Source organism: Malania oleifera, chromosome 8 (genome assembly GCF_029873635.1).
Source record: "Malania oleifera isolate guangnan ecotype guangnan chromosome 8, ASM2987363v1, whole genome shotgun sequence".
In the NCBI taxonomy this organism is placed as follows: domain Eukaryota; kingdom Viridiplantae; phylum Streptophyta; class Magnoliopsida; order Santalales; family Ximeniaceae; genus Malania; species Malania oleifera.
Genome location: NC_080424.1, coordinates 7,838,477 through 7,859,059, shown reverse-complemented (window position 1 = coordinate 7,859,059; position 20,583 = coordinate 7,838,477). Strand labels below are relative to the sequence as shown.

Sequence of the window (20,583 nt, the reverse complement as noted above, 5' to 3'; positions counted from 1 at the left end):
ACATAGGCAGGGAATGTTTAAATTTAAGTTCTTTCAACATATTCTTTAACCAAACCAATGCACAGTTAGTATGAGCCATCGCCTTGTCTTCACTATCTTGGGTTGTCATCATTAATGAATAGATCTTCTGCTGTATTTGTAATATACCACATATTCATAAAATATCATTATCAATGATACTAATGCCGTAAAACTGTAACACACCTTCAAGATGGAGCATATATATTGTACGCTCCTAATTTGTTAAATGAACTTAATCCAAGCACCCCAAAAAAATTCAGTAAAGAAAGAGCTAACTGATACTTAGAATTCGTGTTTGTGATTTTCATAAGCTTCTGCAACAGCTTTTCTTGAATAAAAAAAATTCAGTAAAGAAAGAGCTAACTGATACTTAGAATTCGTGTTCGTGGTTTTCATAAGCTTCTGCAACAGCTTTTCTTGAATGAAGTGACAATCAACTTTAGCGGCTTAGTCCTCTCATGAAAAATTGAGTTTGAAGTTTGAATAACTGCTTGATTAGCATATATCAACTCCATATGCAGGGAATGTTGAAACCTAAGTTCTTTTCGCATGTTCTTTAACCAAACCAATGTTCTGGTAGTATGAGCTGTTGCCTTCTACTCGCTATCTTGTGTTGTCATTATAAACTTGTTCAAAAGAAGATATTATGGTCTTTTGTGAAATGATAAGAACTGTTGGTTTATGCACTCTTCTTAACCGCACTATGAAAAGAAAAAAGTGAAAAAAAACTGCAATATTGAGAACATAAAATTTGAAGTGGTTGCCTCATATTATGTTTGAGAAAAATGGCCTAATGGCCCAGTTAAAGAGGGCTTGTATAAGGAGAGTGCAAGAAGCAACTGACGCTAACATTCCTCTAGGACTTTTATGGATGCATCTGCAATACATGAACCACAATTGTGTAAAATCAAGCGCTCTCATTTATTCGCAAAAACTCGTCTAACTTTGAACTCATTTTATTCATCAAATATCAACTAATGTTTCCTTTTGCAATACACAAAATTTTCCAAAGTTTATGATCTTTTTTGTTTTTTCGCATTTCCACAAAAAATAGCAATCACTTTACATGGTTTAAACTTGAAAGAAGGTCTTGACAATACTTTGGAAGAGCTCTTAAATAAAAGAAATTTAACGAAAACTTAACTAAAAGTTAAAAATTAATTTTAAAATGTGATGACCCTGGACAAGAATAGGTGCTGACACTTCTGTTCTCTCTTCCACTCCCTCTTGCTCTATCGCTTGCCCATTGGCCCTCTAGAATCTTCTTCTTCTTCTTTCTCAATCTTTCTCTGATCTATCAGCCCCTTCTCCTTCATTTAATTTCATCTCATACAAAAATGAAATGTTTTTCCTTATTGAGTTATGCTTGTCATGATTTACATTTGGTTTTCTTGGATGCTTATTACTATCATTTAATATGAGCTATATTATCTTTTCTTTTTTCCAGTTAGTAATTATTGTAGAAGAGATCTGCAGATTGTTTAATTTTTTCTTGAGTATTCTGAAGTCAGTTAATTAACACCTGTGATCACCTGTGATCTCTTATATTTTTGATGCAGTGTGGAGAATTCTGAATATTTGTCTGATTTGCTGAAGGAATGGAAAATCCCCCACAATGTCCTCAATGCACGGCCCAAGGTCTGCTAAAGCTTAATTGGTTGATATCCTAAAGTTGGATGCATAGCACGTCATTTGGCTCCTGGTTCCTTATTTGATGGAAGTGGTTTTATGTTTAGTTATATCATCTCATTGCTTATTTGATAAATGAGGTTGTATCTTTAGTTATATCATTTTGCCAATATTATTATTTTGTTTTTCCCCTCAGTATGCTGCAAGAGAGGCTGAAATTGTTGCCCAAGCAGGGCGAAAATATGCCATCACCCTTTCTACGAATATGGCTGGCAGAGGCACTGACATAATACTTGGAGGAAATCCAAAAGTAGGTTTACTTGTTTTTTGATTTTATTCTGGGGTCATTGTTTGAGAAGATTTTTCTTATGCCTTTATTTTCTATTCTAGGCGGCTTTGAGGATTGATGGTGAACTTTTTCATCCACATGGCTTGCTTTTTGTGCTATTAATTTTTTTTTTTTGACAAAATTCATCATTCTTTCACTATGACAACAACAACAACAACAACAAGCCTCAAGTCCCACTAGGTGGGGTTGGCTACGTGAACCTTTTTCCGCCAATTCATTTGATCGAGATCATTTCCTTATCTAGCTTAAGAGCTATGAAATCCTTCCTCACTACCTCATTCCAGGTTGTTTTAGGTCTACCCCTACCCCTTTTTGTTCTAGAAACAATAACTAAATCACTGCACTTCACAAGTGCTACTAGGCCTGCATTTCAAATGGCCAAACCATCTAAGCCGCCCTTCCCTTATCTTGTCTTCAACCGGTTCTATGCCTAATTTATTGCATATATGTTCATTCCTTAATTTATCTTTTTATGTTATACCATTCATCTACGTTAACATTTGCATTTTGGAAACTTCTACTTTTTATACATGTTTCTTAGTTACTGATCATTCTTTCACTCTAGAAAGTAAATTTACGCCTTTTCTGGTTGTAATATTTAAGATGCTTGCAAAAGAAGTTATAGAAGACAGCTTGCTTTCATTTATGACACAAGAATCTCCTGATGCTGAAGATGATGGGGAGCTTGCTTCAGAAAAGGTGATTATTTATGTTATGTGTGCTGCTCAGCAAATATATTCAGTTCCTAATTATTATTTTAGAGTAGGTACTACCGAAGATAAAGGTTGGACCATCCTCACTGGCTTTGCTGGCTAGGTCAGCCCTCATGGGTTAGTGACTGTACTCTCAAAGTCTTTGATCCAGTGGTCTTTGATTCAGTGGTTCTTTCTCTGTTCAAGAAAAGAAATATGCATTTCAGATTGACATTTTTTTTTCCTTTGTTTATGTTTATCTATTTCTTTGATTAGAATCTGTTAATTTGAAACATAAATCACCAGCTAGATATGTATGCAAAAGTGAGGGTAAGAGGTGGACCTATCGTGAAGCAAAGTCCATTATCTCAGAGTCCATACAAATGAGTCAGTCAATGGATTTGGAAGAGCTAAAGAAGCTTGCTGATGAACAGTGTGAGATGTACCCCCTTGGGCCTACCATAGCCCTCGCTTATCTGTCAGTATTGAAGGATTGTGAAGTACACTGTCTGAATGAAGGTTCTGAAGTGAAAAGTTTGGGGGGCCTCCATGTGATAGGGACATCTTTGCATGAATCCCGGAGAATAGATAACCAGGTGAGCCATTTAATCGCACAATTTAGGTCGTAGTATATACTCTAAATTAGGTATATATTCTAAAGTTACTGGCCTGTGTTTATATGAACAATCTTGCATTTTCCTGTTAGAAACAAACATTTTTTTTTTTTTAAATTTAAATTCTTTTAGAATCTGTGTCATACATTTATTAATTATATCATTTATAATATAAAGAAGTTGATGTGAATATGCTGCAAGATAAATCTCAATTGCTTGGGATGGCAATACATTTATTGCCACATAAAGGCTATATTTGTTGCACAAATTGAATTTGATAATGTGGTTCTTTTTTTTCATAATTTTTGTTATGTTTGCAAATAATTTTTTAAAGGCCCTATAGCTGTCACAATAATCACAATCATCATCATCATTGTTATCATTAAGAATATTTTGTATAATCCTCAGTTTAAACCATATTTTTGTAATCCGCGAAAAAGGAAAGTTCTTTTTATTTTTATTTTTTTTATTTTTTAACCAGGGCATGCCATCTCAATATTTGTTTGATTCAGAATGTGTTGTTGATAGCACTTGTATAGATAGTGCATACCAGGTGATCCCAATGATCAAACCAATAAAATCATTATAAAATATGATTTTCATATTGTATACATATGTCTTTGTGTAAAAATAAATTTTAAAAAATATGAATTTAATACTTTTCCATTTTTATTAAACAAATGATGCATGAAAAATGTCAAGAAGCCTTTAAATATATATAAACAAATAAATATATTTCACAATATAACATAACATGAAGGTTGGCCCCTTTCTTTCCCTGCTCTGCCCGAGTTCAAACTCCCATCTTCACACATTTTGTATGCTTATTATCAAATTTTCAACTGGGTCAGCTCCCCTACCCCTCTGGGTTCGGCCAGTTCGGACAATTCCTACCGACCCAGTTCGACTCACATCTGGTTCTGTTTTCCCTATGTTTGGACTGGCCAAACCACTGATACGCACCCTGTTGAGGACTGTCTGTTCTGGGTTTACAAACTATGTTTAGATTACAAACATAGAAAATATTTTAGGAAGGTCCAAAGGACTTCCAGAAATGAGAGGAGTGATCTCTACCTATTCTCCCTCATAACTCAAGCCCACACCTCATAGTTGAGAATGAACTCCAAAGATGAGGGCAAAGAGCTGGGAACCAAGAATGGAGAACAACTTATCTTCAACCTCTTATTTCATTAAGCGTAAGATAAGGAGAATAATGTTTTTATGGATGGAATAACCTCTCGTAGAGCTATTCTTGCGTGGACTTGCCTAACCCTCGGTTGTGGTGGTGGGAGGAGCCTCCCCCAGCAGTCATTGGGATTGGCTAACCCTCAGAGGCTAGCCTACCCTTGCAGTGGTTGGCCCCAAAAGGGGATGGCTCTCATGAAAGTTGATTCCCACAGGTTTGGCCTTCGGGGGGATGACTCTCACATGGGGAATCGCTCCTGCTGGAGCCAGTTGACATTTTTTAAGAAAAATGCCACATGCATATATTTTCTCACTGTTTACCTTTTTATTTATTTATGGATTTTTAAACAAGTCTGTGAACATTCATTTATTCTTTGACTGACACTAGTGAAATAGCATACAACAGAATGTAGGCTTCCTTGAATGGTTTCCTTTTGTTGCAATTGCTTCCTATTTTTTTGGTTTTCATGGTTGAATTTAAAACATCCACACACATGGTGTGTGTAACCTTGGGCGAGAAAAGTAAGAACTATAGGGAAAGTTGACTCCTGATATGAAAAGAAAATGAAAAACGAGATTCTAACTCAGTCCTGATTAAAAGGAGGTTTCTTAATTGAGTTTTAAATTAGTTTTTCCCTCTGGCACAAAATCTATATTCACTAAGTTAGTTCTACTACCTTGAATGCGAAGAATACTTTTCAAAGGCTTAGGAGACACCTAATATGTCTTTGTAGAAGTCAAAGTGAGGACTCCCCACAACACTTTCAAAGCTAGTTGCATTCCTTGTATAGGATGAGTCTTATATGACATAATAGCCATAGTCCCTTAACTACAATATTTGGAAGACTTGTAGCTTCCTTCAAATGGCAAACACCAACCTACGCATTGTTGGAGGATTTCCTTATGAGTTATGTCCAAAGTGCCTTCTCCTCTTGATCAAATATAAAACAATCTGCAAATTCACATAGCTCGAACAGAATGCTTCGTTTAGGGTTCAACTACTATAGCTGTTTGACTTCCATCAATTAATCCAACAATAACTCTCTCCTCGAGTCACTAATATTGTCAAAACTTAAGATTCTCATCCTCCTCTCCAAGCAACTCAGATACTGGAGAGTCAAAAAGTTTACTGCATTACTCTTTGCCTGCAAAATCCCCATTAGAATCAACATGTGTAGAAACGTCAAAACCCACCATCAACATCACCTCAATTTTTCTCCTTAATATTCTTGTATTGGAAATCCTTGCTTGGGACTGTTGCTTCCTTGTACTGTTCTTTGAGCTCCTCTTAACTCCTCTTGACTTTTCTTCATACTTCTTTAGAGTTTTCTTTGAGCTTGTTTGAGCTGTTTATCAAGCTCCTCTAGGCTATTCCTCCAATGATTTTCATCCTTCAGATTTCCCACAATTGACTCGAATTTACTATATTCAAGCCGTCAACAAATGTCGATTCTTTGATTAAGAGGGTTGCCTTTGCCTCCAACTCATCCAATCAATGAATTCGAAGAGCGTCATCATCAAGCTCCCTTATCTGCTGTGTGCTCAATCTCTATGTGGTCCTTGATAGTCTAAACTTGGTGATAAAGAATGGAAGCACCCCTCTCCATTGAGAAGTGTAGCACCAAGCTTTGTAGATTATCGGATGTTCTAGAAAAGTCAAGCATATTGCTTACCATTGTCAACCTATACCCCTAATTCTTCTTTACTAATGCCTGAAAGGAGTCACCTGAAATTGAATGGTCCCACCATTTTTCTTATTTTGGAGTGACTAAGAAAACCCCAGAATTGTGTGTTAATGATTGCCTCCTGCATCATTCTCCTAAATGAGCAACCTTCCTCACTTGGTAAACCTTCTCCTAAGGAAGAGGTGATGGTTAGAATCTCCAGCTACGTCTGCCCAGATCTCTCTTCTATAGCCCTAACTTTCCTTGCTGTAGTCCTAATGTGCACCTTGTGTATGCATGGCTAACATCCTCCAATTCAGACCAACAAGAAAGCAGAAGTTAGTCCAATCAATTACAGCAAAGGAAGTTATTCAAGGAAGTTCATAGGCTGTTTTTCTCTATTCTCTTATTTTAGTCTAATCTAATCATGCATGGATGGTGAAGAATTTGTGTTTGAAAAGATTTTTTTTTTTTAAATTGGGGGAAAATGGAAGTCTGTGATGGGAGCAAAGGGTGAATCCCTTGCAGTATAGACACTTTGTGGTATTTATTATTAAAAAATGTAGGCCAATTTTTGTAGGAGTCTCCCTAGTGGGAGTCAGCAGCCGCTGCAAGGGCAAGTCCAGTAGCTAGCCCCCATAGGGCAATCCTATTTCCCTATGTGGTGGGGTAGTTCGTTCGCGATGGCAAGTCCATTCTCAGGTTGCCAAGGCTACTCCATGCACGAAAATTTTCTCGTTCACCCTTTCATTGGGTCGAAAAAAGATTTTTTAGAACAACCATGACATGAAGCTGAAGATGAGTTGGTATTCTCTTTTAGCTGTGTTCTTTGCCATTTACTCTCCTTGGAGTTCACTTTTAACTATGAGGTGAGGGTTTGGGCGGGTGCATAGGGAGAATGGTGTAGATCTCTCATTTACTTTTTGAAAGCCTTTTATACCTTCCTAGTTCCTAGAATGTTTGATGGTTGCAATCTCGCATAACCGTATCTTTCGTGCTGTCTTGCATTATTGTTTAGAAATATTGGGACATTTTAATGTTTCTTCTGAAATTTGAGCTATTTCTTGCTAAATTTCATACATCACTTTGTTTTGCATTTGGAAAATTTTGATACACATGAAATTTTTTTTTGACACACATGAATTTCCTCAAGGCACTTGAAGGACTACTTGTATATAAGGCTAAATAAATGCGAAATTACTACTTTGCCTTTGATTATGAAGTTATCTCACGTACAACTTGCATGCATAATATTATGAACTAATTATAACCATCTATTTGATTGTGGTGACACTTGGGCTAATTGAAAATGCATGGAAGTTACTATTTTGCCCTTGATTAAAAAATTTTCTCATGTGGTGCATGCATGCACAGTATTTTTAGATAAGAGAAAATTTTTATTGAAGGTGAATCAATCTGCAAAAGATGAAGACAAGATGTCCTAAAAAATGTAAAGACTACAAACCTGCCTTCTGTTCTCTTTGAAGGTCTTGCAGTCATAAGCCCCCCAAAAAGTCCAAATAGTGGACCCCAAATGAAGTCCCTGTCTCATAAGAAATGGAACAATTTGTACAGCTCTAAATATTTTCACGTTCCTCTCCATCCATAGAGTCCACGAGAAAGCGAACATAGCACCACTCCATAGAGCATTGCCATCTTTGCTTGAGCTAGAGCCCTTGTACCTCACATGCAATAGATCACCCACTTTCTACTGAGCTACTTGCTCTTCGCAAAAAGAAGAGAAGAGGGCATTCCATAGGTGCGTTGCCACCTTACAATGCGCAAACTAGTGAGCATTCATTTCATTGTACTTGCGCTCATGACACACATGTCAGGGTTGAGAGATTTGTAGATAGTGCGTGTAAATTCTATTCAAAATCATAGTCCAGACACAAATTTGAATCTTCCAAGGAGCCTTAGCCTTCGAAATGATGTGGTTTCAAGGGAAGAGGTTAGGAGAAGGGATTTTGAAAGGTGGGAGTAAAAAATATTTGAAGGGAATTGCCCCGAATCATCTTCTCAACTCCCACCGATTACGATAGGCCTTGTATTTACGTCTAATCACCTTGTCCCTAGGGAGTTAATTTCTAAAGGAAACCTCCATAATCATTTTAGTAGATGTTTTGAATATCATGTTCCCACTTGCAAAGTCTTATGCCCCCTTCAAAGTTGGATCTATTAGCAACCTCTTTCACCCTCCCTCAATCCCCTGCCAAAGGAAATCATGCATCAACCTCTCTTAAGTACTAGCCACTCTAAAGGGCACTCTAAAGAGGGAGACGAAATAAATAGGTATATTGGTGAAAAAAAGGCACCAAAGTGTGACACGACCCTTGAGAGACAAGTATGCCTTCTTCCACCCCTTGTTTCCTACCCACCTTCTCAATTAGAGGATCCCAAAATGCTACAAAATTTGGGTTGCCCCAAAGCGGGAGGCTGAGGTGCGATGGTGACCACGTAAAGGAAACACATTTTGCCAAGGCTGTGTACCACTAAGTCCCTAATACCCAAATTGATGTTGATCACCCCACTCTTGGACAAATTAATCTTCAAACTCAATATCTTCTCAAAGATTTTAAAAAAGAAAAATGATAATCTCACAAAATTTCACAACATTGTTCTCAAGAAAAAAGCATGGCATCATCAGAAGATGAGATACCTCCACTTCCTCCCTTCCCATGTGTAGGTAGGTCTATGCAATCTATTGGTACCAAATTCACCAAAAAAATTTGGTTACTCATATCCATTAACCGAACCAAACTGAACTAAATGGTATAGCCAAACCCTTACCCAAGTGCCCAACTAAATTTTATTTCGGTTAATTTGTTTAACCATAATTATGATGCCTTTCGTATTTACATATATAGGTGAATAAATATATTATATTTATATATAATATAAGTAAATATATTATATTTATATATCATATAAATATATAAATATTTATAATATATATTTACTTATATACTGTTAATGGTTGTTTAGCCGTTTAGCATTGTGTTAGAGTTTTGTTAGTAATAAGTGTGAGTTAGTAAGTGTATTATGGTCATTTCAATTGTACTTATATTATGAAAAGAGGGAGAGACCTATCATTGAGTTTAGGTCTTCCATTTTACCCAATTACTCAACAAATATAATATAAATAAATGTATTATATTTACATATAATATGAATATATAAATTTACTTATATACATATATATATTTATAAATATTTACTCATATACATATATATATATATATATTTATAACTTATATATTAATGTTTGTACATTCTGTCGGTTAATTCGGTTGACCAGAAAAAAAATTCTTTTAAATCGAACCGATCACCGAACACCAAAATTTTTTAAAAATTAAACCAAACTAACCAAAGTTAAAATTTTAACCGAACCAATTGAACTGAACTTCTTCAGTTTGGTCGGTGAGTTCGGTTTTCACCGAATACTATTCAACCCTATATGTAGGCCTCTGATCACCCCCAGACTTTGTGCATGCAAAGGCAACCTACTTAAGGCGTTCATCACTGAGACAAAAAATCCCCTTCCTGAGCCCCCCAGATGCCCTGAATCACTCTCTCGGGTACCATTGACAATAACTAGCAAGGTGGTTGAGCTTAGGTTACCTCTGATCCAATTCCTCCATTCCTCCTAAGAACCTTTCCCACTCATTACCTTGTCAAAGAAGCCTAGTTTACCATGTCATAGGCTTTCTTAAAATCCGATTTAAATAAGAACCCTCCTACTCCTCTTTACGTCCTCCACCACCTTGTTAGCCACAAGCATTGCGTCTACAATTTGCCTATCTTGGATAAATTCAGACGCTGCCATGGTAAATTGCCCCCTAAAACAACTTTGAGTCTTCTATCTAAGATTGGTGGAAGGGCTAATAGGTTCAAAGTCCCTTACTCTTAAGGATCTCTCCTTCTTGGGGATAAGTAAAGTGAAGGCTAATATTGTGCATGCACAATATTATGAAATCATTGTAAACATCTAACTGATTATGATGGAATGTCGTGCATCTTCCTATGAATCAATACCTAGAGATGTTTGAAAGCTTAGTTAGCCTATGCTTGGCGGGCTTAAACCAAGGTTCATTATGGGAACCTTGTTAGCTGTTTCCTAGGCTCTACTCTCAAATGTCTTCTACATGTCGCTTGTGAGGTGTCTTTTCGGCTTTTCATATCTCACCTTGACCATGTGTTGCATTGCCATTAAATCAAGAATCTATCTTCTTCTTATTGGTTGATTCCTGAAGTGGCATTCCCTTATTGGAGGATGATAATTCTCTCGCATTTGTCTCTCCCTTTTAAATACCCCCTAACTAGGATTCTTTTGGCACTCTAGTGATTGATCTCTTTTTTACTCTAAAGTCCCTTTAACTTTAGAGTGCCTCTAATTCGGGATTCCTCAATTGATTTGGCTTTCTTCATTTGCAACCTCTTATGCTTGAGCTTCCGAGGGATTGCCAAGCTCTCCTTATGGCATCTGTTAATGATGTACATCACAGGGTCTCCCTTTGCATTCACTAAACGAGGTGGAAAACAAATTTCAATAGAGGTGGGAAAAAACAAATAACATAAATATTGCCTGCGTTACTTGTAAAAATCACATATTTTGGGTGAAAACTTAGGTTTAAGCCAGTTTTGGCCATTTTTATAGCGTGAAAGAGACTTGGCACTTGCACTTCGGTGTTTAATTTTCGGTCTCCGAAAAATATGTGTCTACTCCCAAACATTTTTATCTAATTTTATATGGATTAATGAGTGTTTACATTTTTTTAATAGAAAAAGATGCTTCATTGAAAATAGCAAGGAGAACAGATACAACAAAGGAGAACTAGAAATCCTAGCTCACGAAAACAAAGAAATGAAAAATCAACATCAACTTTATAAAGTCCCTGAAAACAGCAACCCTTGAAACAGCCTGCCTCATAAGCCTAAAGTGAAGCCAAATATTGCACCCTGTCCCAAAGAAGCCTCATTTTTGTTCTCTTTCTAGAAAAAAAAAAAAATTTATAGAATTTCTTTTGAGCCAAATTCCCCATGACACAGCACAAAGAGCACACCTCTGCAACCTCTTAACATCCTTACCCTTCCCAAAACCATTAAAAGAAGTGGGGCCTTCTGAAAGAATATAGAATTCTCCTGGAAGAGCAGATGGTTTTCCTTTCAACATCTTTGAACAAATGCATTTTTTCTTTTATAGCTCAATAAAATCTTTCCTAGAATTTATATAAGTCTTGTTTTTTACATATTACATATGTTTTCTATACTTGCACGACCCTCTGGAGTCCTTATTAATTGATTTTTCTTCAACATTGCTGGTTTTTTCAGTTCTCCCTATCAAAGAACTTTTTTTTTTTTCTTGGTCCATATGGGGAACTTCAGCATTTTAATCAGCAAAAAAGTTTTCTTTTGAGGAAAAAAGCAGCTCGCTCAACATCCTTGAGACCAACAAGAAGCGTCGGTATTCCATCATTCTATCTTTAGACTTAGAGGAGTGAAGGTGGTTTGAAAAGGAGCTACGTGATTTTTGTTTACAAACTCCATTTCCATGGGTGAAATCTCTCAGGGCCTTGAGATGCAGTGGATTTGGTTGCTTCATATCCTTGGTGAAAATTCCGAACAAGGGGGCATCCAAATGATTTGTGTGCTAGATGTTAAGGAAGCCTCAGGGTGGAAGAACAACTTTGAAATGTTGGAGGGAGTGTGCAGACAAAGCAAGATTAGCAATATTGACACAGAAAGAAATAAGGCTAAGGAGACAGAGGAGAGGAAGCTGAGATGCTTGGATGGAGGTTCTATGAATGTGAGTCTTGGGTTAGAAATTAGAATTGTCAGTTTTGACTTAGCAGAACCAACTACAGACACTATTCAATCACCTGGGAGTCCCTTGGCAGCTGTGTCTCCAGCAAATGGAGGCAAGAAAGGCACCACCACTATTTTAGTGGGTTTAATCAGGGCAAAATTAAAAGGTTGATGCCAGAAGATCATGATAATAAAGTGGAAACAATTTAAAAAGAGCTGAAGGACCGTGGTAGCTTAGCACAGGAGCCTAGACTAGGGATCAGAAAGCATTCTTGTGGCTTGAGCTGGATTCAGTGTGTAATGGGCTTAGTTCTTTTAGCCCAAAAAGAAGCCTTAACCTGCTAAGGTCCACTTGAGAAGCCAGGCTGCTGTGGGTGGGCCGGAGTTGATCAATTCTGTTATAGGCCCCCCAAGGTTCAGTTGAAAGTCAGAGAGAATCACATCTTCGAATGGAAGTCTTGAGTGGGAACTTTGCAGTTTGGAGAGCTGGGAAATCAGCGCCAAGTGATCTGGAAGTACGAAAGAGCAATATAGATGACAAAGTTGGAGAAGCTTTGTTGGACTAGAATGAGGTGGTACATTGTCTTTCAGAGCTTCACACAAAGGCAAAGGGATCAATGTGGGTGGGGGAGGAAGGGAGGAAGAAGAAAGGTAAGAAGATCATTACTTGTAACTGATTTGAATCCTTATCCCTTGAAGAAATGGATAAGGAAATTGGATCATCACAATATATTGAATCTGAGGGGCTGTTATTGGATTAGTTGCAACACATGACATATTCTAATTTTGAAGATGGGGAATCGTTGAGACAGGTTGGCCAAGTGGACTGTGCGGTGGTGGAGAAGGTTGGGTCAGTGGGTTGTGTGCATAATGGGTATATACTATGCAATCCAATTAAAAAACCCCGAGATGATTCACAAATTTGGAATAGATATTAAGTATTTTTGTTGTTGAGAACCCTAAAACTGGAAAGAAATTTTATAATTCTTATGGAATCATAGTCTAAACTAAATAGAATCATGATCTAAAGGATCACACTTTGTTTCCCCAGAATTGTGAAACCTTGGTATTAAAGATCTAAAGGGAGTTCAGGGTACGAAGGAGGCTTAAATTTTAGAGGAACCTAGCCTTTCTCAGGAGAGGTTTAAATCTAGTGCATCTTTTTCAGTTGTCCCAAATTCAGTTTTTGAATTAATTCCAAACGAAGATAGCAATCTAGGTCATAGTTGTCAAATCATGATTTTAGTCTTAAATTGAAATTCCAATTTTCCAAAATTGAGAATCAAGAATCGAATTGAATCGCAAGATTTGGTACAACTTTCCAAAATCAATTCTAAATTACACGCATATATTGATATAAGAACAACAAGCCAAGTAGTGCAATGCTTCTGATACTCCTGAAAGAAAGCTGTGTTAAACCCGTCTGTCTTTGCAGTCTTTTCCTCTCCAAACTAAGAACAACTGCACTAATCTCTTCCTCCTCAAATGGCCTATGAACCAAGACATGTATGTTTCCAAAGTAGCGCTCCACTCCAATCTTTCAATCATTGGCCTTTCTAAATCTTCTTTAATATACAAAATTTTAAATTAGTGGCTTTATTGGCTATCATCCTAACATTAGTCACTATTTTTTTTCCCAGTCCCAAACTCTGTTTCGCTTATATAATTGTGCCTCATCTCGCCCATTAGCAACTTTATAAAAAAACCTAAGGGTTACGATCCCCCTACCTTATCCATTAAAATTTAATTTTCTACCTTCAAATTCAAACCTCCTTCAAAATCCAAACCTCCTTCAAAAGTATGTTTTGTAACTAATTCTTCACACTCACTTGCTTAACTCTCTGAAAGCCTCTCCTTGATCTCTTTCCTATGTAGCACACCTAGTTCACTCCAATACTCTTTTCAGTCACAGTTACATCTCCAAACACCTTTAGGTTCCACTTAACACCTATGCTACCAACAACTCACTTCTACTCCGAATCTCTTTAGCTAAATTTCGAATCCATGATGATCCAGCCACATATATTCTCGAACCTAAGAGGAGTGGGACCCCATCTAAATTTTCTAGACTCCAACCAAGTGATATGAACAGATGTAGGTAGAATCTCTTGAGTGAGATCAAGAAATTCATCCTCCTACTTTTGTAAAAGAAAGTGATCTAACCGGTTAGCTATGATTACTTCCTCCCTATTGACCAATTGAACAAAGCATTTAACAGAATATCTCTTGAGTCCACACTCCCTAGTGAAGCTATCAAAAAGCTGCATGCTAGAAGAAAATATCTCACCACCTTTTTTCTCTAATGGGAATCTAACTACAAAGTCGTTTCTGACTAGCCTTCTACAATAACACGACCCTTGCACAACCCCTAACTTGTCTCGAAACTAGGACCTAAAGGTAGGTCTGGATGGACCATAAAATGATGCAAATCACCAGTGCTTCTCCAAAATAAAGTTCACTCTAGTTGTTGTGTGAGCATCCCAAGCCCTCAAAATACTTTTAGATGCCCCTCGTGAAGATAGAATAGCCCAATCTTTCCCTCTACATGGTGGATTGAATTAATTTTAGCCCCACTTAGTTTCCCGTAAAAGTAAAACATTAGGTGAGTATCCAGACTCTAGTTATAAGACCAAACCCATTTTCTTACAGTCTCCTAACCCCCTAACATTTCCGACTCATTAACCTTATACTTTAACAACTTTACCTCTTTTACCCATCTCCTCCCCTCCATCCCACTCCCACCATAGTTAATTGAAGTTTCTAAAATTTTCAGTATTTTCTAAACCACACCCCCTCCAAAAGCCACCGTTACCTCCTTTGAGTCCTTTCTTAAGTACGCACCAATTTATTCCCCATCTCCTCCCAAAGGGCTTGCTGATCTCGATGGTCTCTCTTACCACCTAAAGGACAAATGGTAATATCCTAATGATTAATTACATTAATCCTTCAAAGCCAAATTGTAAGTTAGGTCCTTGCATATTTCTATTTTTGATTAGCTTTACTCTTGAAGTGTTTTTTTATTTACATTACATGGACTAGAAATTTATATTAATTCATGAACTAACTTCTCAATATGATATTCTGAGTTGGTAATATTTCATTTGATGTGTGGGTTTTGCTGCCCAAATTCTACATACAATAGTCAAGGTCTTCCTTTGTAAACTACCTATTGATTCTTTTGTACTTTCTTCAATTTTTTCCATCACTCTTGGACACTTGTATTTTCATGAGCCGAGTTGTCTAGCTATATTGCATAATATTGCCACGAGGGTCTTTAAAGGAGTAGGAAGACCCAATGCATCAAGCCATCAACTCACTAACTTGTTAGTTTAGATAATTTATAGCTTGATTTTCTCTTTATATCATTTTTTTTCTTTGCTTAATTTCCTTGCCATATATCCCATTTCTGACACAATTGTAATACCAAAATTGTAATGCATTTCTATAGCTTCGTGGTAGAGCAGGCAGGCAAGGGGATCCTGGATCAACCCGATTTATGGTGAGGTAACTATTTTAAGCAATTTCTTTTTCTTTTAGTTTTTTAGTTTTTTAAATTTTTGAATCTTTACATATAGCAATAGGAATCCAACGTGACCCTTGATGTGCTAGAATTGTGCCTATTTTTTTTTGCGTTGTAAACTTAGGTTACATTTTTGTTCGCTGGATGGGGTGGGAATGGAACAGCTAGACGCATCATAGTTCACTAAGGAAAAGAGGGTGCTATTTTAAGGCAGATGATATAAAAAAACCTTTCATTCATACTTTCATAGGATTATGGGTTCTGATGGTAAAATTAGGGGTGGTCATTTCTTGTCTTGTTCAGTTTTGGTAAGGTGTTTATGTGAAAGTAAACCTAGACGATTTGGTTGACAGATTGAATGCTTGAGTGGTGGCTAATGGTTATATTTAGGTAGATGGCTTGGATTATTGAGATACATTCTTATTCGTGGCCAATTGCATGTGTGCATCTGTTTATCTCCTTAGCTGCCATTTTTCTTTGGCTGTTACACCGATTGGATGCTTTTTTAAAAAGAAAGGAAAGACGATATTGAGACATATGAAACATCAATTGTATGTTAATATATCCTTCTTGCGTGGTGACCTTCAAGAGGAGGTTTATATGGAGCAATCTCTAGGGTTTGTTGCTTAGGCGGAGTTGGAGTTGGCGTGTCTTCTAAAAACGTCTTTATATGGTTTAAAACAGTTTCCGAGAGTATGGTTTGGCATACTTATTTGGTTTGTAGTGATTGATTTTGGTCTTTGGATATGCGCTAATAAAATTTTAGGCTTAAAAAAACTGACCTCTCTTGAGGTTTGACAAAAAAGATATAGACCTCCCTTGGTTGATGTTATTCATTGAGATACCTCAAAGGTGCACCTAGTTGAGGTCTTATGTATGAGGATCATGGTCATGCTTGTCCTCAGGAATATTAAAAAATATAGATTGGATGGGCTCTCTTACTTGGCAGAAGATCTATGACTAAGTCTATGTGTTTGTTGGTGGCAACTTGGTAGGGAGGAGCAAAGAAAACTAAAAAATGGATCCAAACCGCTAAAATGAATCAAACAGACAGAAAAATTGGTTACCATTTTCTTGGTTCAATTTTTCAACATTTTGTGGTAATCAATTCAGTTTCAATTCAATAATCTCAATAACTGCAGTTAATCGAACCAAATTTACACCTTATAAATATTTTAAATAAATAGAATATAAATACATATGATATATTATTGGGCGGTAATGATAGTATCTTATACCTAAACTGGTGGTTCAGTTTTTGTAAGTAATGGGAAAGAAGACCAGACCATGCCACTGTATTTATTTGTTGTTCATTTTTTAGCATAGAAAATATAATTCCTAAAACTATATGGTTTGGTTTGTTTAAATCATTGGATATTACCCCAAAGTATTGGTTAACCAATCAAAGCGGTTTGGTTTTGGTTTAATTTTTTGAACTGAAATTTGGTTTAGTTAGTATTTCTGAGTCTTTGTTGCAGTCAATTGAAGCATCCTCATCCCTAATACTTGATGTTTTGGAAGAGTAAGAAGCCAACTGCAGTTTCAAGTCCAAGTGTAGAGTCTGGATATTATTATTTTTGAACATGGTTATCAAATTCTTGATTTGGATAGTGCGATTCTAGTATCTAGACTTGCCTAATCGAGGATTTTAAGAAGAATCTTAATCAAGTAGGATTTCAGTAGTTCGCAATTCTACTTGGGATCCTACTGGTCCTACTTGTGCAATGGAATATGGATTTTTCCTATTTATAATTTTAAAGGAAAGATCTAATATATATTTTTATTGGCCTAAAAATTTTGCAATAAACACAAAATTTGGTCCAGTTAGTCCAAATGCATAAAAAATTAGGGCAAAATGATGAGGATGTCCTGTGATTTGTTCGATCCAAGTCAAGAGAGCAGCTGAACATCTCTTGAAAGCTCTCTTCCTTTGGAATTGAAAGCTCTTTAAGAGCTTAAGAGTTCTTGATAGGCTGATCCTGAGTTGTATATCAGTAGGTTGGGGCTGTTCCTTCTTCTAGCAATAGTAGAGGTCAGCTAAGAGCTTTGAGATCAGTAGAGAGCTTCAACAAATAGGGAGTTGTATAGTAAGGCTGAGAGGTTAAAGCTGCAAACTTGTAGCAGTTATGCATTATCTTGTAGTTTTTTATTTTCTTCAAAAATTTCTTTTCCTTTTCTTTTCTGTTTTTTTTTTTTGATAGAAAAATAAATATCATTAATAGAGAAAGAATTTACAAGGAGGGAGAATAAGAAATATCCTAAAAAAATATGGAGCAAACCAGAAAAAAACTAAAACAACAAAAAACGAGCCAAACAGTTCTTCTTCTTCTTCTTCTTCTTCTTCTTCTTCTTTTCTTTCCTTTCTTTTCCTTTCTTCTCTCCCAAAGCATTCTTGTTTCTTCAACCCTAAAATCATGAAAAAGCAATAAAGATTTTATGGGTTGAGAAATCTTGTTTCTTCAATATTATTGAATTTTGAATCTTGAATTTAGATTTAAGAATTCTTGCAATCCCTTGTTGCTTAAATATTCTTCAATTGTTTTTTGTTAGCAGCATTAAATTTCCTGCGGCAGAGACGAGAATATAGCTGCCGAAGCCATAGAAAATCAAATTCTGCTTGATCCAAAACTTTAGATTCATTTTCTGACCCAACTCCTTTTTGGGCAGATTGAAGAATTATTGCACTTCCTCGTTTCTTAAATATTCTTTAATTGATTCTTGTTACCAGCATCAATTTTCCTACATCAAAGGGTACTTTTAAGCAATTGTATTCACCTTTTTAGTTTCAGCCACCGGTGAGATCTTCTCCTCTCTTGTTATTTCTTTTCTTATTGTTGTTATTAAATATATATTTTTTCGATAGTTGGTTAGCTGTGGTGATTTTGTGTCTAGGATTTGTAGGCTTAATATTTGTTTTTTGTGTTTTCATTTGCAAGTCTTGGAATATACCATTTTTCTTTTTGTCAAAAAGTACAATTGCGTGGATATTAGTCTAGCTTGGATGCACGCTCAAAATTGTATGCTTTAATTTTTTTTTTTAAATGCGTTGTATTGTTTGAGTAGTTTCTACTAGTTGTAGGGTGTAACTTAGAAAACTATCTTTGTGAAATAAGTTTGCTAAAAAAAAGAAAAAAAGAAAATGCAAACAAGTACTTTGCTTGCGTAACACAAAGTCTTTGTACACACAATCTGTCCCAAGCCCGGATAAAGGAGTAGGGTTGTGTTAGGTAGTTGATAGTCAACGTAAAACTTTGTGAGATCTTTTTATCATGAATTCTTACCAAAATCACCTAGATCAAGGGAATAAATTGGGTCAGTATAAAAGGAGAGGGTTAATAAGTTAGTACAAGAAACTAAGATAAGATTAGCAACTTAGAATATAAGGACCCTTACGGAAAAAAGTATGGAAATAGTGGAAATAATATTTATAAGGAAAATTAATATAGCCTACCTTCAGGAGATGAAATGGGTAGGAGAGAAAGGTAGGGAAATTGAAAAATTAGGATTTAATTTTTGGTACACTGGCAAAGAGAAGCATAAAAACGGGGTGGGTATTATTGTAGATAGAGACCTGGAAGATAATGTAGTAGATGTTAAAAGAATAAGGGATAAGATCATTACAATTTTGTTAGATTTAGGCCTAGACATAGTGAACGTCATTAGTGCATATGCTCCCCAAATAGGCTTAGTAGAAAATTTGAAAAGATAATTTTGGGAAGATATGGATAGTATTTTACAATGGATTCCAATGTTTGAAAAGACATTCCTAGGAGTTGATTTGAATGGTCATATTGGCAAGGATAATATAGGGTATGAGAGGATACATGGAGGATGGATATGGAGATAAAAATGAGTCCAGTGATACAATCTTAGATTTTGCCATGTTTTATGATTAGGTTATATTGAATACTTGCTTTATAAAGGGAGAAGAACACTTAATAACATTCAAGAGTGGGTACAATAAAAGGAAAATAGATTTCTTTTGAGCTAAGAACAGGGACGGTCTATCTTGTAAAGATTGTAAAGTTATCTTCGGTGAAAGTTTGGCTACACAACATAGAGTCTTAATATTAGGTATACATATTAAAGAATGGAAGAGGAGTAGCATAAATCAACGCAAGAGGACTAGATGGTGGAACTTGAAGGGAGATAATATGGTAAAATTCAAAGATAAATTGAACGAAGAGTGTGATTGGACAATAGGGATGAGGTTGATGCAAATACTGTTTGGAATAAAATGACAAATTTTATTGTAAGGATAGCAAAAAAGGTTTTAGGTGAGTCTAGAGGAGGATACTTGGGTAGTAAATAAAGTTGGTGGTGGGATCAAGAAGTCTAAAAAGCCATTAAGACAAAAAGAAATTAGTATAAGATATGGCAAAATGGTGGAAATATAAAAAATCTTGAAAAATATAAAGAAGAGAGAAAAAATGCAAAAAAACTATCAATGAAGCTAAACATAGAGCTTATGATACTTTATATACTAAGCTACATACAAAAGAAGAAGAAAAAGACATTTATAGACTTGCTAGAGCTAGAGAAAGAAAATGCAAAGATTTAGGTTTTGTAAAATGTATAAAGGACAAGAATGATAATGTCTTAATTAGAGAAGAAGACACAAAAGAAAGGTGGCGGAGATACTTTGATAAGTTGTTCAATGAAAACCAAAATGAAAGATTGAACTTGGAAGTGAAAAATGATGAGAGATTAAAAATAATATATTCGTAAAATTAGAGTCCTTGAAGTTAAGATGACATTAAAAAAAGATGAAAAGTGGGAAATCTATAGGACCAGATAAAATACCAATTGAAGTTTGGAAATGTTTAGGGGATAAAGGAATTATTTGGTTAACTAATCTATTCAATAATATTATAAAAACTAAGAAAATGCTAGAAGAATGGAGGAAAAGTATCTTAGTACCTCTGTATAAAAAAAAAAAATGACATTGAATCAAAACTGTAATAACTATCGTGGAATTAAGATTATGAGTGATACGATGAAATTATGGGAAAGAGTAATTGAACATAGAATAAGATTAGAAACGAAGATTTTAGAAAATCAATTTGGTTTTATACCTGGGAGTTCAACAATAAAAGGTATTTAT

At 35.8% G+C, this 20,583-nt stretch overlaps 1 protein-coding gene across 2 annotated transcripts in view; it reads left to right on the top strand.

Annotated features, from left to right (window-relative positions):
* LOC131162013 (protein translocase subunit SECA2, chloroplastic) overlaps window positions 1–20,583 on the top strand; it is a 77,111-nt gene that overhangs the window by 33,181 nt on the left and 23,347 nt on the right. For both annotated transcript variants that reach the window (XM_058118108.1, XM_058118107.1), the window contains 6 exons: window positions 1,581–1,659; window positions 1,847–1,960; window positions 2,603–2,698; window positions 2,766–2,829; window positions 2,998–3,287; window positions 15,408–15,463. In XM_058118108.1, the coding sequence (XP_057974091.1) occupies window positions 1,581–1,659; window positions 1,847–1,960; window positions 2,603–2,698; window positions 2,766–2,829; window positions 2,998–3,287; window positions 15,408–15,463 (699 nt within the window). The remainder of the gene's footprint in view (window positions 1–1,580; window positions 1,660–1,846; window positions 1,961–2,602; window positions 2,699–2,765; window positions 2,830–2,997; window positions 3,288–15,407; window positions 15,464–20,583) is intronic.